Source organism: Ranitomeya variabilis, chromosome 5 (genome assembly GCF_051348905.1).
Source record: "Ranitomeya variabilis isolate aRanVar5 chromosome 5, aRanVar5.hap1, whole genome shotgun sequence".
Classification (NCBI taxonomy): domain Eukaryota; kingdom Metazoa; phylum Chordata; class Amphibia; order Anura; family Dendrobatidae; genus Ranitomeya; species Ranitomeya variabilis.
The window spans coordinates 43,872,649-43,890,548 of NC_135236.1; the positions used below are offsets into that span (position 1 = coordinate 43,872,649).

A 17,900-nucleotide genomic window follows, 5' to 3' on the forward strand; every position below is an offset into this window, starting at 1 on the left:
AGAGCACAGGGGCCCCAGGCAGCATATGGGGCCCCAGGCAGAGCACAGGGGCCCCAGGCAGCATATGGGGCCCCAGGCAGAGCACAGTGGCCCCAGGCAGAGCACAGGGGAACCAGGCAGAACATGGGGCCCCAGGCAGAGCACAGGGGCCCCAGGCAGAGTACAGGGGCCCCAGGCAGCATATGGGGCCCCAGGCAGAGCACAGGGGCCCCAGGCAGCATATGGGGCCCCAGGCAGAGCACAGGGGCCCCAGGCAGCATATGGGGCCCCAGGCAGAGCACAGTGGCCCCAGGCAGAGCACAGGGGCCCCAGGCAGAACATGGGGCCCCAGGCAGAGCACAGGGGCCCCAGGCAGAGCACAGGGGCCCCAGGCAGCATATGGGGCCCCAGGCAGAGCACAGGGGCCCCAGGCAGCATATGGGGCCCCAGGCAGAGCACAGTGGCCCCAGGCAGAGCACAGGGGCCCCAGGCAGCATATGGGGCCCCAGGCAGAGCACAGTGGTCCCAGGCAGAGCACAGGGGCCCCAGGCAGCTTATGGGGCCCCAGGCAGAGCACAGTGGCCCCAGGCAGAACATGGGGCCCCAGGCAGAGCACAGTGGCCCCAGGCAGAGCACAGGGGCCCCAGGCAGAACATGGGGCCCCAGGCAGAGCACAGGGGCCCCAGGCAGAGCACAGGGGCCCCAGGCAGCATATGGGGCCCCAGGCAGAGCACAGTGGCCCCAGGCAGAGCACTCACCAAATCGGAGGCCGAGGGGCCCCGCCAACCAAATCGGAGGCCGAGGGGCCCCGCCAACCAAATCGGAGGCCGAGGAGCCCCGCCCACCAAATCGAAGGCCGAGCGGCCCCGCCCACCAAAGCGGAGGCCGAGGGGCCTGGCCCCGCCCACCAAAGCGGAGGCCGAGGGGCCCCGACCACCACATCGGAGGCCGAGGGGCCCCGCCCACCAAATCGGAGGCCGAGGGTCCCCGCCCACCAAATCGGAGGCCGAGGGTCCCCGCCCACCAAATCGGAGGCCGAGGGTCCCCGCCCACCAAATCGGAGGCCAAGGGGCCCCACCAACCAAATCGGAGGCCGAGGGGCCCCGCCCACCAAAGCGGAGGCCGAGGGGCCCGGCCCCGCCCACCAAATCGGAGGCCGAGGGTCCCCGCCCACCAAATCGGAGGCCGAGGGGCCCCGCCCACCAAATCGGAGGCCGAGGGTCCCTGCCCACCAAATCGGAGGCCGAGGGGCCCCGCCAACCAAATCGGAGGCCGAGGGGCCCCGCCCACCAAATCGAAGGCCGAGCGGCCCCGCCCACCAAAGCGGAGGTCGAGGGGCCCCGCCCACCACATCGGAGGCCGAGGGGCCCCGCCCACCAAATCGGAGGCCGAGGGTCCCCGCCCACCAAATCGGAGGCCGAGGGTCCCCGCCCACCAAATCGGAGGCCGAGGGTCCACACCAACCAAATCGGAGGCCGAGGGGCCCCGCCCACCAAATCGAAGGCCGAGGGGCCCCGCCCACCAAAGCGGAGGCCGAGGGTCCCCGCACACCAAATCGGAGGCAGAGGGACCCCGCCCACCAAATCAGAGGCCGAGGGGCCCCGCCGACCAAAGCGGAGGCCGAGGGTCCCCGACCACCAAATCGGAGGCCGAGGGTCCCTGCCCACCAAATCGGAGGCCGAGGGTCCCCGCCCACCAAATCGGAGGCCGAAGCTCCCCGCTCACCAAATCGAAGGCCGAGAGTCCCCGCCCACCAAATCGGAGGCTGAGGGGCCCCGCCAACCAAATCGGAGGCCGAGGAGCCCCGCCCACCAAATTGAAGGCCGAGCGGCCCCGCCCACCGAAGCGGAGGCCGAGGGGCCCGGCCCCGCCCACCACATCAGAGGCCGAGGGGCCCCGCCCACCACATCGGAGGCCGAGGGGCCCCACCCACCAAATCGGAGGCCGAGGGTCCCCACCCACCAAATCGGAGGCCGAGGGGCCCCGCCCACCAAATCGGAGGCCGAGGGTCCCCGCCCACCAAATTGGAGGCCGAGGGTCCCCGCCCACCAAATCGGAGGCCGAGGGTCCCCACCCACCAAATCGGAGGCCGAGGGGCCCCGCCCACCAAATCGGAGGCCGAGGGTCCCTGCCCACCAAATCGGAGGCCGAGGGGCCCCGCCAACCAAATCGGAGGCCGAGGGGCCCCGCCCACCAAATCGGAGGCCGAGGGGCCCCGCCCACCAAATTGGAGGCCGAGGGTCCCCGCCCACCAAATCGGAGGATAAGGGGCCCCGCCTACCAAATCGGAGGCCGAGGGGCCCCACCAACCAAATCGGAGGCCGAGGAGCCCCGCCCACCAAATCGAAGGCCGAGCGGCCCCGCCCACCAAAGCGGAGGCAGAGGGACCCCACCCACCAAATCGGAGGCCGTGGTGCCCCGCCAACCAAATCGGAGGCCGAGGGTCCCCGCCCACCAAATTATTCTTACATTTGAATAAATAAAGTATATATGGATTCTAGACTCCCGATTCTTTAGAATCGGGCTGCCATCTAGTATATATATATATATATATATATATATATATATATATATATATATATATATATACATATATACATATATATACTAGATGGTGGCCCGATTCTAACGCATCGGGTATTCTAGAATATGGATGTCCACGTAGTATATTGCCCAGTTACATTGTATATTGCCCAGCCACATAGTATATTGCTCAGTTACATTGTATATTGCCCAGTGACGTAGTATACAGCAAAGAGCCACATAGTATGTTGCCCAGTGACGTAGTATATTGCCCAGTGACGTAGTATACAGCACAGAGCCACATAGTATATTGCACAGCCCATGTAGTATATTGCCCAGCTATGTAGTAAATTGCCCAGCCACGTATGACACAGGTTAAAAAAATTAAAAATAAACATTACTCACCTTCCGCAGGTGCGTTGTAGCTGTGTCGCCTGTGTGGGGTGCAGGCGGCAGCTTCCGGTCCCAGGGTGTGATGATGTCGCGGTCACATGTCCGTGTAGCGGTCACATGACCGTGACGTCACGGCAGGTCCTTTCTGCGCAGGCGCGCAGGACTTGTGATGACATCGTGGTCACATGACCGTGACGTCATGGCAGGTCCTTCTGCCAGACCATCCGTGCCACCAGAACGTGCCGGTTGCATCGCGAGGAGCGGGAAAGGCGGCGTAGTTGAGTATATAATCTTTTTTCATTTTTTTAATTATTTTTAGCATTAGATGTTTTTACTATTGGCGCTGCATAGGCTGCGTCAATAGTAAAAAACTTGGTGACACAGGGTTAATAGCAGAGGTAACGGATTGCGTTACCCACGGCATAACGGTCCATTACCGCCGACATTAACCCTGTGTGAGCGGTGAGCGGAGGGGTGTATGCGGGCGCCGGGCAGTGAGTGCGGGGAGTAAGGAGCGGCCATTTTCTTCCGGACTGTGCGCGTCGCTGATTGGTCGTGGCAGCCAAGACAGGCAGCTGGCGAGACCAATCAGCGGATGAATAACCGTGACAGACAGAAGGACAGACAGAAAGATGGAAGTGACCCTTAGACAATTATATAGTAGATATATTTATACAACAGTCTGAACCCACCTGCAGCTTGCCCCAGCATTTGGAGAGATTCTGCAGATACCATTGTTACATTCATGATGATTTGAGGACTCCTCTTCACAGATAGATAAACAGATTGCCTGTGACTCGTGTGGGCTAAAATAATCTGTAAAGTTTTCTGGAACTATGCTTCTACAGACCTCTGCCAAATAAAGGAGAAGAACAATGGTATCATCATCATCATCATCATTAATATCATCATCTCCATCATCAACAAGATTATCACCATCACTGTCCTCATCATCTTCATTACCATCATCATAATTATCTACTATCATCAACACCATAATTATCATAACTAGGGTTGAGCGAAACGGATCGGACAAATTCAAAAATCGCCGACTTTCGGCAAAGTTGGGTTTCATGAAACCTGACCCGATCCTAGTGTGGGATCGTCCATGCGGTCGGCGATCTGCGCGCAAAAGTCGCGTTTCGTATGACGCTTTCAGCGCCATTTTTCAGCCAATGAAGGTGGACGCAGAGTGTGGGCAGCGTGATGACATAGGTCTCGGTCCCCACCATCTTAGAGAAGCGTATGACAGTGATTGGCTTGCTTTCTGTGGCATCACAGGGGCTATAAAGGGGCGTGCACGCTGACTGCCATCTTACTTCTGCCGATCTTAGCATAGGTAGAGGTTGCTGCTGCTTCGTCAGAAGAAGGGATATAGTTAGGGAGGGAAGATTAACCCCCAAACCACTTGTGCTGTAGCGATTTCCACTGTCCAACACCACCTTTTCTTTGCAGGGACAGTGGAGGGTATATTTCTGTGCATCAGCTCTGTAGCTTATTAGGCTGCCTTGTAAGGCTCCCTGATAGCTGCATTGCTGTGTGTACGCCGCTGTGCAAACCAACTGCTTTTTTAAAAGCAAAAATCCTGTTGCTCCTTTCTGCACAGTTATCTTGTTTATTTGTCCACACTTTTGTGTGCAGCAGTCCTTTTTATTGCTGCCATACTTGTCCTGAGATCATTGTAGGAAGATTGAAATTGTACGACAGTCCTTGGATTTTTACAGATATCTTCCAGCCACTTTCTGCCACTTACATTGTGTTGTTTTATACACTGGGCCTGAGTTTTGGTTCAGTCTCCAAAAAAAAAGGAGATTCAAATTCTCACAAAGTGGATATACTTCAGTCCTGTTAGTTTGTCATATATCAGCCAGCCACTTTCTGCCACTTACATTGTGTTGTTTTATGCACAGGGCCTGAGTTTTGGTTCAGTCTCCCCCCAAAAAAGGGAGATTTAAATTCTCAACATGTTTATATACACCTTCTACCTTGTTTTACAGTACCATATAACGGTTGTTATTTTGGTTAGATTTTTCAAAAAATGAGGAAGTCTGGTGGAAGAGCCCGTGGGCGGTGGTTGCCAGCTGGTACTGATGGTGGTGGTGGTGGTGCATCTGGTGGTAGTGGGAAAAGCACAATAGCACCTAAGGCTGGAGGAGTTGAGCCAGCGTCATCGTCTGGCTACACAAGGGCAGCCCGCATATATGTGCGTCAGTAATAGGCTGTAAACCAGATGCTTTGCATTGCCTGTGTGAACAATGCCACATACAGACTAGTATCGCTTATCTCTTTGTGCACTAATGCCAAACAGCCAACACTGGATTGAAAGTGGTTGTTTCATCGGTATTTTTTGCACCTGTGTTTTTGCCATCAATAATCGGGTCCATTTGTTTGGAGGCTTCAGCAGGTAAACATCTCTGCTGTTTTCTCTGTGATTTTTTCAATTTTCTGGAGGGTTTTTAAAGTCCTCTTTTTGTGTCTAAAAGCACAATAGCACCTAAGGCTGGAGGAGTTGAGCCAGCGTCATCGTCTGGCTACACAAGGCCTCGAATGCTCCCTTAGAAAAGGACACGTCTGGCTACCCAAAATGTTGATGATCTAACCTTCATTAAAATGAACCAATCATGGATTTCAAATTATTTTGCCCCACCTTCCCCTGCTGACATGTAGCTTGCCTGAAAAATGTCTTGCTTTTGGCCTCCTCTTACTGACTTCTCCAATTCCTCCATTTGCAGCTTCTGAATGTCCACCATAGGCCATTTTTATACCTCCCTAAATTGGCTGACTCCCCCTACAGGGCCGTGGTCACCACCTGGCGCAAGCACCCGTGCAAGTGCCGTTTGCCTGGACAGGTGGGTGGGCCCACTCTTGGGCGACGGCACTGGCACAGGGTCCCTCATGGTACAATGAAATGTCTTTGACGGTGGTGGTGCACAACCAACGTCAGACACACCGTCGTAATATGAGGGGCCCTGTGCCAGTACCGCCGCCCACATGAGAGTGTTCCCCCCCAGCTCGAACAGTGCTCTACCACTTGCAATACTTACCTCTCCCTGCTCCACCACTGTATAGTCTGTGCTGTTAAATCCTTCAATGGCACTGCCAATACAAATTTGTTGAAATGATAGATGATAGTTAAAATATACAGGGCCCTGGCCTCCATTTACTGAACAAAAGAAGAAAAAAGACACTGCATAAATGCGTGCACACCTATATGTACGAAAAATGAAAAACAGCTTTATTGTGGAACCAAACACATGTACAATATAAAAACACTAAAAACAATCCAATGAGGATCAAAGAGACAAACACACCAATCTGCTTATATGATGTTGAACACAAAACCCACAGCCTAAATAAACAGCAAAATACAATTGAATATATGTATAAACCCGAATATAATAAGGCCTAATACTTGCTGTAGGTTCAATTATCAAACCACAGACCCTGATAGCACATGGGTGTCCCCAGAGCTATCATATCAAAAATGTGAAAATAATCACGGAATAAATGCAACCGAGTGACTGAAACTGAAAGTCAATCGCCAAGGGCAAGAGAGAGCATATTGGTCGAAACCAGCAGGGGGGTGCCACATGGCAGGCAATTGCCGATGAATGTACAGCCTGCAGCTAAAATATAAGCATGCTATGGAAATGGCTGGAAAGTAACATAACTAAGGGAACAAGATCTGCTCACCAGTTAAAAAAGGAAAGGTTGGAATAGTAACATGCCTGTGGCTGCTGTAGCAAAAATCCCCATGCTGGCAAGTCTGTGGGCAATAAGCAAGGAGGTATGGGAGAATCCCACGCGTATCGCTGCGCTTGCACCTCCTTGCTTATTGCCCACAGACTTGCCAGCATGGGGATTTTTGCTACAGCAGCCACAGGCATGTTACTATTCCAACCTTTCCTTTTTTAACTGGTGAGCAGATCTTGTTCCCTTAGTTATGTTACTTTCCAGCCATTTCCATAGCATGCTTATATTTTAGCTGCAGGCTGTACATTCATCGGCAATTGCCTGCCATGTGGCACCCCCCTGCTGGTTTCGACCAATATGCTCTCTCTTGCCCTTGGCGATTGACTTTCAGTTTCAGTCACTCGGTTGCATTTATTCAGTGATTATTTTCACATTTTTGGTATGATAGCTCTGGGGACACCCATGTGCTATCAGGGTCTGCGGTTTGATAACACTGGTCAACAGCATTTTTGGTGCCAAAGATATTTCATCGAATTTAGGGTATTTTTGGGGTGCTGATTCTGAATATGTCATCAGTTTTGCCAGATTGGCTCAAGTTTTTGAGATTTTTGGTATCTTATTTATAGCACTTGTTGGTAAATGCGACGCATCATCTCATTAATTTCTTTGGATTAGTACTTGAACTGAGCAGTTCTCAATATAGTTTTGTGTTAATTAGTGTTCTAAAAGTTTGTTCATAGCTTGATTTTTGCACTAACTTTATGTTGTTGTCTGTTTTCCAGTGAAAAGCATGAACTCATCAAGAAGAAGTTGTCTTAACGATCCAGACTCATTCTGTTACATTTGTGGTGAATACACACTGCCAAAACATAGAAGAAACATAACAGACTTCGTAAAAAAAGTGTATTTTGCCTATTTTGGGGTTATGCTTGGGGACCAAGACAAGTTTTGGGCACCACACATAGTGTGCAAAGCATGTATCGAATTATTACGAAAATGGAGCAAAGGACAAAGAAAAAGCTTCAAATTTGGTGTTCCAATGGTGTGGAGAGAGCCAAAAAATCATCATGATGACTGCTATTTATGGTAAACACAGGTACAGGCACATCTTCACAATGAGGGACAGGCCTTCTTGCAGATTCCATGTTACTCCCATTTTCGTTTCTTATGCTTATTGAATCCTTGCACTTGCACTGCACAGAAATAACAGTCATCATGATGATTTTTTGGCTCTCTCCACACCATTGGAACACCAAATTTGAAGCTTTTTCTTTGTCCTTTGCTCCATTTTCGTAATAATTCGATACATGCTTTGCACACTATGTGTGGTGCCCAAAACTTGTCTTGGTCCCCAAGCATAACCCCAAAATAGGCAAAATACACTTTTTTTTACGAAGTCTGTTATGTTTCTTCTATGTTTTGGCAGTGTGTATTCACCACAAATGTAACAGAATGAGTCTGGATCGTTAAGACAACTTCTTCTTGATGAGTTCATGCTTTTCACTGGAAAACAGACAACAACATAAAGTTAGTGCAAAAATCAAGCTATGAACAAACTTTTAGAACACTAATTAACACAAAACTATATTGAGAACTGCTCAGTTCAAGTACTAATCCAAAGAAATTAATGAGATGATGCGTCGCATTTACCAACAAGTGCTATAAATAAGATACCAAAAATCTCAAAAACTTGAGCCAATCTGGCAAAACTGATAGCATATTCAGAATCAGCACCCCAAAAATACCCCAAATTCATTAAAATATTTTGGACACCAGAAAAAAAATTTTTTTTTGTTGACCTGTGTAATTGAACCTACAGAAAGTATTAGGCCTTATTATATTCGGGTTTATACATATATTCAATTGTATTTTGCTGTTGAGGCTGTGGGTTTTGCGTTCAACATCATATAAGCAGATTGGTGTGTTTGTCTCTTTGATCCTCATTGGATTGTTTTTAGTGTTTTTATATTGTACATGTGTTTGGTTACACAATAAAGCTGTTTTTCATTTTTCGTACATATAGGTGTGCATGCATTTATGCAGTGTCTTTTTTCTTCTTTTGTTCAGTACTTGCATTTTTCATGCATTGTGTAGCACCCTAGCTGACTATTCTGCAAATTAGTAGTGCTCCCGACAAATCCTTTTTTTCTGACCTCCATTTAGACCAGTTAATACTTTGCGCCTACTACCACTGTCTGCTACTCAGCAGAGGAGCCCACCCCTGTACGTAGCTATGCCACATGTTTATTTATGAACAATTTTTTGGCAGACATTTAGCCCACTTTATTATTAGGGCCTACTAACTGTGTCTGCCACTCATTACAGTTGTACTCCACTGAACAAAGCAATGCCGCCTGTTTAGTTCTGTTACCAATTTTGAACTGCATTTAGCCCACTTCATTATTTGGGCCTATATCTGTGTTTCCTCCTCATCCTGCCCATTGCCCAGCCACTGCTAGATGAGTCTGCTGGTACATTGACCCAGACCACTACATTCCCCTTGCACTCTACACAGCCAGAATCTGACCCTGCTGAAAGTAAGGTTCCCCTTCCTGCATACTATACCACCTTACACGGGGACAAAGAGGAAGGTGCAGATGAAAGTGCAGGTTCCTTCATCAGGTGGGGGGCATACTAGTTGGTGACCTCACTGGCACAGGGCCCCTCATAGTACACAAAAGTGTCTCTGCCAGTGGGAGGCGCCACCCGCTGTCAAACACACCGCTGTACTATGAGGGGCCCTGTGCCAGTGCCAACGAGTGGGCCTCCCCTGCTTGCTCAGGATCACAGCACTTGCAAAGTTGAAATACTTACCTCTCCCTGCTCCACCGCCGTGACGTATTCCGCGTTTCCTGGGCCCACGAAAATCTTGAGCCAGCCCTACCCCCCACAACTTTAGCCAAATGACCCCCAGTTTTCAATGCCTAACTATTATTATAAAGTAAATTAAGATTGACAAGCTTAAGTAATAAGAATTGATGTTTTTGGCATTAAAATGGGCACTGTAGGTGTTTTCCTGTCCTCCACTCACTGCCGACTTTAATTCCCCATTGACTTGCATTGGGTTTCGTGTTTCAGTCGGCCCCCGACTTTTGGCAATAATCGGCCGATTTCACCCGACCCGACTTTTGACAAAGCCGGGTTTCGCGAAACCCGACTCGATCTGAAAAAAGTAAAATTCGCTCAACTCTAATCATAACCATCAACATGAGTATCATCATCACTATTACAATCACTATAATCACCAACACCATTACCAGACATTTTAACCATCATCAACATCATTATTGCCTTCAATATCATCAAAACCATTATCATCATAATTATCAAACTTTATCAACATCTCTATCTTCATAATTATTGTTAACATAACAATCAACATCAGTATCATCATCTTTACTATTACAATGACAATCATCTTCACCTACACCATAATTATCATAATGATCAACATCATCATCATCTTCAGTCTTTACGTCATAAACATCAACATCACTATCATCACCACAACATAATTATTATAACCATCATCATTGTAATCACTGCTCCCATTACCACCACTTCTCCCATCATCGCCATCACTGCTCCCATTATCATAATCACTGCTCCAATCACCAGTGCTCCCATCACCACTGCTCCGATCACCATCATCCAGGGCCGGCGTTAAGCACAGGCAGACCAGGCAGCTGCCTGGGGCCCCCGCTCCTCCAAGGGCCCCCTGCTGGTTCCACAATGGAGCTTGCTTAAAATTAAAATAGCACAAGGCAGTGCTTCACTTTGCAGAAGAGGCAGACATAAGTGTATCTGTCTTATCTGTTCTGCAATGCGAGCGTTTCCTGGCGGCGCTGCACTGCCTCGTGTTATCTATTGTAACGTCGGCTGCAATCCCCCAGGCAGAAGCAGTCAGGCGTGTTATACTGACCTGACCTGCGCTCTGCATGTTCTCCTGTTCTTCTGCTATGGCCGTCGATCCTCACTCTGCAGCAGGCTTCAGGGTTATAATTTATACTGTGTCCTGGGCTGGCACTGCAGCTGCTGTTCAGCGGCAGGACCTTCCTATGTCACACCTGACCACTGACGTTGTCCTGACGCTGCACAGCAGCCCCTGTCAGGACACAGTACAGGAGCTATGCTGCCACCCAGGAGTTTTCCCATATGGAGACTTCACTGCTTACTGGTGAGTTTTTTTCAACTGCACTACCACACCAGTCACACACTGGCCACACCACCTCATTTTTTTGTTTCTTTAGCATTTTGTGTGTCTTTTGTACTTGGTATTTTTCAGCAGTAAAGAAACTGCTAAGGCTGGGTTCACATTGCGTTAGCAGCAGCCCGTTCAGCACATACGCTAACGGGCTGCTGTTAACGCAATTGCCGACGTTACATCGCGCTAGCGCAGATAGAGCATCTTCTAGCTCTATCTGCGCTAGCAGTGACAGACCCGGAAATGCTGCAGCCCGCGTCTCAGGGTCCGTCACTCAGTGACGGCACATCCCTAGCGCACGCCCATTGTGGGCGTGCGCTAGCGATGTGTCCGACATTGCATTCAATGGCGGCGTTAACGGACTACGTTACACCGCGTTATGCCGTGGTGTAACGTAGTCCGTCTAACGGACGCCAGGAACGCAATGTGAACCCAGCCTAATGGTTTCTTAAGAAAAAAATGCTCAAAAAGATGTCAGGGTGTCTTCTAAGCCACTGACTTGTAAAGTATAGAGCATCCTCGGAGAAGAAAACCCCTGAGGGTCTCTTGTAACCAGGGCCGGACTGGCCATCAAGCAGTTCTGGCAAATGCCAGAAGTGCCTGTGCCAGTAGCGGGCCGCTGCGTGCCGACTCACCCCCCACCAGCGTTTTGCCACCGCATTCAACTATACTGGTGTCTATGACGCCAGTACAGTTGAATACAATGATGGAGGAGAGAGCGTCCGCTGACGCTCCCTCTCCCATAATTCCCTGCTCAGCCTCTGACACTGCGGGTGTGCGCACACTCACTATGTGCCAGGCAGTGCAGCAGCAGCCGCCGAGACAGGCGCAGGGAGCAACGCGGGCACAAGGAGAGGTGAGGAGTGTGGGTTGTTTTTTTTACTGGACTGTGGGGCCATTCTCGGGGGGGAGGAGAGATGCGGGCTGTGCTGTATACTACTATGCGGGTTGTACTATATGCTATGCGGGTTGGGCTATATACTATGCGGGCTTTGCTATATACTATGCGGGTTGTGCTATAAACTATGCGGGCTTTGCTATATACTATGCAGGTTTTGCTATATACTATGCAGGCTTTGCTATATACTATGCGGGTTGTCCTATATACTATGCGGGTTCTGCTATATACTATGCGGGTTGTGCTATATACTATGCGGGCTTTGCTATATACTATGGGGGTATATTATATTCTATGGGGGAGGCCGTATTATATACTATGTGGCTGTGTTATACACTATTGTGGAGGTTAAGTTGTAAAGCGCTGCGGAATATGTTGGCGCTATATAAATAAAATTATTATTATTATATTCTATGGGGGAGGCTGTGTTATATACTATGGGGGGTATATTATATTCTATGGGGAGGCTGTGTTATATACTATGGGGGGCTGCATTCTATTCTATGGGGGCTACATTATATATTATGGGGAGGTGAGCTGTATTATATTCTATAGGGGTCTGTATTAGATTTTTTGAGGGATGATTGCATTATACTTTTTGATGGGGCTGCATTATATTCTGAGGGGAGGTGGGCTGCATTATATTCTATTCGGGGCCACATTATATTCTATGGGGGCTGTATTATATTTATATTCTTTGATGGGTGATTGCATTATACTCTATGAGGGTGCTGCATTAAACTATGAGGGGGGCTGCATTCTATTCTATGGGGTGGCTGCATTATACTCTGGGTTGGCTGCATTATACTCTGTGGGGTGGTGGCTGCATTATACTATATGTGGGCTGCATTATACTGTATTGAGGACTATGGGGAATACGTTATACTATATGAAGAACTATGGGGTGCATTACACCATGGGAAGTGAATTGTACTACATGGAGGACTATGGCGGTGCATTATACTATATGGAGCACTATGAGGAGTGTATTATGCTATATGGAGGACTATGAGGAGTGTATTATACTATATGGAGGACTAAGTAGTGTATTTTAATATATGGAGGACTATAGGAAGAGTGTATTATACTATATGGAGGACTGTGGTGCACATTATAATATATGCAGGACTATGGGGTGTATTTTACTAAACAAGCAAAAAGCTGCATATTCATCGAGTGATTGGATTGTTTATGCCGAAATAGAAATCATTGTTCTCAGCAGCACATCGCCGGTGTAAACTGTAGATGTGCTGCTGATAACATGATACTGTATAGTGATCTGTTAGTGATCGTTCTGTCCCATCATTATTCCTCAGCTGGTGGAAAGAGGCCGGGAAACAAGTGTTGAACAGCTTCAGTATTGTCGATCAAACTCATTTAGCGGCCTGAGATCAGCGCATGTAAATACAACCGAAATGCTTTTGTGTGATGTGCAATATGTTAGCATTTGGGGCCCCATTTTAAACTTTGCCTAGGGCCCCACTTTGCCTAAAACCGGCCCTGGCTCCCATCACCATCATCACTGCTCGCATCTCCATCATCACTGCTCGCATCGCCATTATCACTGCTCCCATCACCATTATCACTGCTCCCATCACCATCATCACTGCTCCCATCACCATTATCACTGCTCCCATCACCATCATCACTGCTCTCATCACCATCATCACTGTTCCCATTGCCATCATCACTGCTCCCATCACCATTATCACTGCTCCCATCACCATTATCACTGCTCCCATCACCATCATCACTGCTCCCATCACCATTATCACTGCTCCCATCACCATCATCACTGCTCTCATCACCATCATCACTGTTCCCATTGCCATCATCACTGCTCCCATCACCATTATCACTACTTGCATCGCCATCATCACTTCTCCCATCACCATCATCACTGCTCCCATCACCATCATCACTGCTTGCATCTCCATCATCACTGTTCCCACCACCATCATCACTGCTTCCATCGCCATCATCACTGCTCCCATCACCACCATCACTGCTCGCATCTCCATCATCACTGCTCGCATCGCCATCATCACTGTTCCCATTGCCATCATCACTGCTCCCATCACCATTATCACTACTTGCATCGCCATCATCACTTCTCCCATCACCATCATCACTGCTCCCATCACCACCCATGCAAACAGCCTCTTCAAAGAGGAAGAATGTAGGGTCTCTAGTTTATTTAGGTGGATTGTTTGTAATTCAAGTTTATTAGCTTTGCTAAATTTTCCTCAAAAGTTTGGCGTGCGGCTAATAATTATATAGAAAATTTTGAACCTGGAAAGTCTCTAGCTGCCTGGAAAATATGTGTATAACAATCTAAAGTCACCTACTGAAACTTTTTCAAGCTCTTAATTAAAGGGGTTGTATGGTCAAAATCGTTAAGTCTGCAGTCACTCTGCTTTCTGCAGGGATTCTCCAGTTTCTGAACGGGGACCAGAGGGTATGTACTGTATGTATTATACATACTCCCAGCCAGGGACTGTCTAGTGGGCATGGCCTCACTCCATACATTTGCATTGAGTGAGGCCATGACCTGTCTAGTGATGTGGCCATCTAGAGGGCACAGCCTCGCTCCATATATGTATATGGAAGTGAGGCCATTCCCATAAGCCGGGAGTATGAATAATGCATACATAACCCTACAGTCCCAACTCAGAAATCGGCGAATACCCGCAGTGCACAGTGAATGCACTGGGAGGATACATAAGTTTGCAGTCACACCGAGTGACTGCAGACTTATCGATTTGAGCTGGACAACCCATTTAATGTCCATGTGACCTCAACCTAAGTGGCTAGGGGATATTGGGTGGTAACTGCTGTTAACCAGCAGTTATATTTGGGTGGCTTTTACATGAAGTAACTATGCATTAAAAAAATTCAGCAGATATATTTTTTCAGACAGAGTTATGTTTATATTTCTGATTAGTGGAGACTTTTCATTGGTCTTTAAAAAAATATATAATTTCTTTATACATATATATCTCGCCTGTCTCACATGCCAGGAAGCACACTATCTGTGACACACAAGCCTTGGTTTCAGGATTTTGCTTTAGTAGCAAAATAAGGCATGATGACTGCAGTAATAAAATGCTATCCTTCTTTGTACTATGTGAAGAGTAATAAAAATTGTTATTAAGGTGCTGTTACTGTAGAATATCTCACATCAATCTATTCACAGTCACACTGACTATAAAGGACCAGCACCTCCCTAGCTCTTATCCCTACACAGTACAAGCATAATATGGTGTTCCTTGGATAGACCACATCCTTTATGCTTCCTGTGATAGACCCCCTGATTGGCTGTACTACTCAACGTGATACCTTCAGGAAGTTATGGAGAAGCTAGTGCTGCTGTCCCTGAAGTCATCAGCCTGTTGACCAAGCAACCTCTTCTTAATTGCTAAAGATAAAATAACAAAATAACACATCACCTCCCAGACCGGTTCTGTTCCGTTCCAGCAATGTCGGCGCTTTGTTTCCCAGCACTTATGTAACATTATTATGCCAGGTTCCTGTTGCAGGCAGTCATCATCAACAGATTGGCTGCAGCTTTCCTTCAGAGCTGGGCATCCTCTGATTGGCTGCAATGATCATGTTATATAAAGTCACAAGACCACCATGGGAAGCAGCACTAACGTCACTGGATAAGCCGGTCCAACAGGTGAATGTGTTTTTATTTTATCTGAGGGTATTTAGCATCTAGGAAGGTTTCATTCAGTAGTGGACAAATCATTTAACAAAACCATCATCACCATCAATATCACCATCAGAATCATGAATATCAACATCATCACTTTCACCACAATCATCACGACTAGCACCATCATCACCATCATCTTAACATTCATAAGAATCAGTGAATGGTTGTCACAGACCCTCTTTGCTTGGCTCTCGTTCTATTACATTCGAAGATGGTCCATCAACACACAGCTGAGCTGAAAAGAAAATAAGTTGTTAAATAAGTAACACATGAGAAAATGAGAATCCAATGCTGCTCTCATCTAAGTGCATTGTTCCGCTGTTATCTATGGATTGGGTGTATCAGTAAGATCTTCCATCATTTCTTCAAATGTACATCTGTCTGAGGTGCAAGATCATTTTTTATCTAACTCATGTCTAAGGTGATCTCGAGAGAAAATCTAACATGTATATGGTCGTATCATAGCTCTGTTTAGTGGAACAAATTTGTCAAGTGTCTTAATTATGCATAGAAGTGGAGGTGCTTTGGCAAGCCTTGCCTATATGTGAGTGACGCTGGTCATTTTGAAATGCCTACAGAGCTACAGTAAAGCTCCCAGGGAGGAACATGAGGTTACAGAGGTTGCTCCCAATGGTGATTAAAGGCCTACAAAACACATTTAAAAGTCCAATTGGACATTAAATCCAATGTTGGAGGTAGTCCAAATATGTTGCCATTTTCTGGATCCATCTTCAAAAAAGGAAAGAAGTTAGATCCAGAGAATTATAAGCCAATGATCCTTACTTCTATACCAGGAAATATCTTTGAATAAATTATTAACCAGCATGTATGTAAGCACTTGCATAAAAATACAGTAATTAAGCAGTAATTAACCAGAGCCAGCATGGTTTTGTAGCAAGCAAGTCATGCCAGACTAATCTAATATCCTTCTATGATGGAATCACTGACTGGGTGGATCAGGAAAATGAGGTAGATATAGTATATCTTGATGTCAATAAAGCATTTCATAAAGTATCTCATACTATCCTTATTGAAAAAATGTATGGGATTGACAAGTCTACGGTTAGGTGGATTCATAACTGGCTCAGTAAACATACTCTAAGAGTGATAACAAATGCTTGTGCATGCAATTGGAGGAATGTTTCAACTGTAGTACCACAAGGCTCTGTCTTGGCCCCAGTGTTGTTCAACATTTTTATAAATAATTTAGAAAAGGAAACTAAAGGTAATCTGATCAAATGTGCAGTTGGTGTAAAGCTAGGAGGGATAGCTAACACTAGAGCCAGAATCTATATATATAAGAGGCATCGTGATTACTCGCTAATCCCGCCCCCTGCACAGTAGCTCCGCTCCCCACCACCACACGTAGTCCTGTCCCCCACCCCATTATCACACACAATCTCGCCCCCATCACATTACCACTAGTGTTGAGCATTCCGATACCGCAAGTATCGGGTATCGGCCGATACTTGCGGGTATCGGAATTCCGATACCGAGATCCGATACTATTGTGGTATCGGGTATCGGTATCGAAACAACATTAATGTGTAAAATAAAGAATTAAAATAAAAAATATTGCTATACCTACCTCTCCGACGCAGCCTGGACCTCACCGAGGGAACCGGCAGCGTTCTTTGCTTAAAATGCGCGCGTTTCCTGCCTCCCGTGATGTCACGGCTTGTGATTGGTCGCGTGCCGCCCATGTGGCCGCGACGCGACCAATCACAGCAAGCCGTGACATAATTTTCAGGTCCTGAATGCCTAATTCTAGGCATTCAGGATTTTAAAATTACGTTCCGGCTTGTGATTGGTCGCGTCGCGGTCACATGGGTGACGCGACCAATCACAAGCCATGACGTCACGGGAGGCAGGAAACGCGCGCATTTTAAAATTACGTCACGGCTTGTGATTGGTTGCGTGCCGCCCATGTGACCGCGACGCGACCAATCACAGCAAGCCGTGACGTAATTTCAGGTCCTGAATGCCTAATTCTGCATTCAGGACCTGAAAATTACGTCACGGCTTGTGATTGGTTGCGTGCCGCCCATGTGACCGCGACGCGACCAATCACAGCAAGCCGTGACGTAATTTCAGGTCCTGAATGCCTAATTCTGCATTCAGGACCTGAAAATTACATCACGGCTTGCTGTGATTGGTCGCGTCGCGGTCACATGGGCGGCACGCAACCAATCACAAGCCGTGACGTAATTTTAAAATGCGCGCGTTTCCTGCCTCCCGTGACGTCACGGCTTGTGATTGGTCGCGTCGCCCATGTGACCGCGACGCGACCAATCACAAGCCGAAACGTAATTTTAAAATCCTGAATGCCTAGAATTAGGCATTCAGGACCTGAAAATTACGTCATGGCTTGCTGTGATTGGTCGCGTCGCGGCCACATGGGCGGCACGCGACCAATCACAAGCCGTGACGTCAAGGGAGGCAGAAAACGCGTGCATTTTAAGCAAAGAACGCTGCCGGTTCCCTCGGTGAGG

General features: G+C 47.9%; 1 protein-coding gene across 2 annotated transcripts in view; it reads right to left on the reverse strand.

Moving 5' to 3' along the window:
* LOC143774310 (mucin-17-like) overlaps positions 1-17,900 on the reverse strand; it is a 61,139-nt gene that overhangs the window by 27,725 nt on the left and 15,514 nt on the right. Inside the window, exons 7-8 of one of the 2 annotated variants that reach the window (XM_077261758.1) lie at positions 15,584-15,643; positions 3,588-3,747 (exon numbers count right to left, since the gene is read on the reverse strand). In XM_077261758.1, coding sequence (XP_077117873.1) covers positions 3,588-3,747; positions 15,584-15,643 — 220 coding nt within the window. The remainder of the gene's footprint in view (positions 1-3,587; positions 3,748-15,583; positions 15,644-17,900) is intronic. The other variant, XM_077261759.1, reaches the window with a different exon arrangement.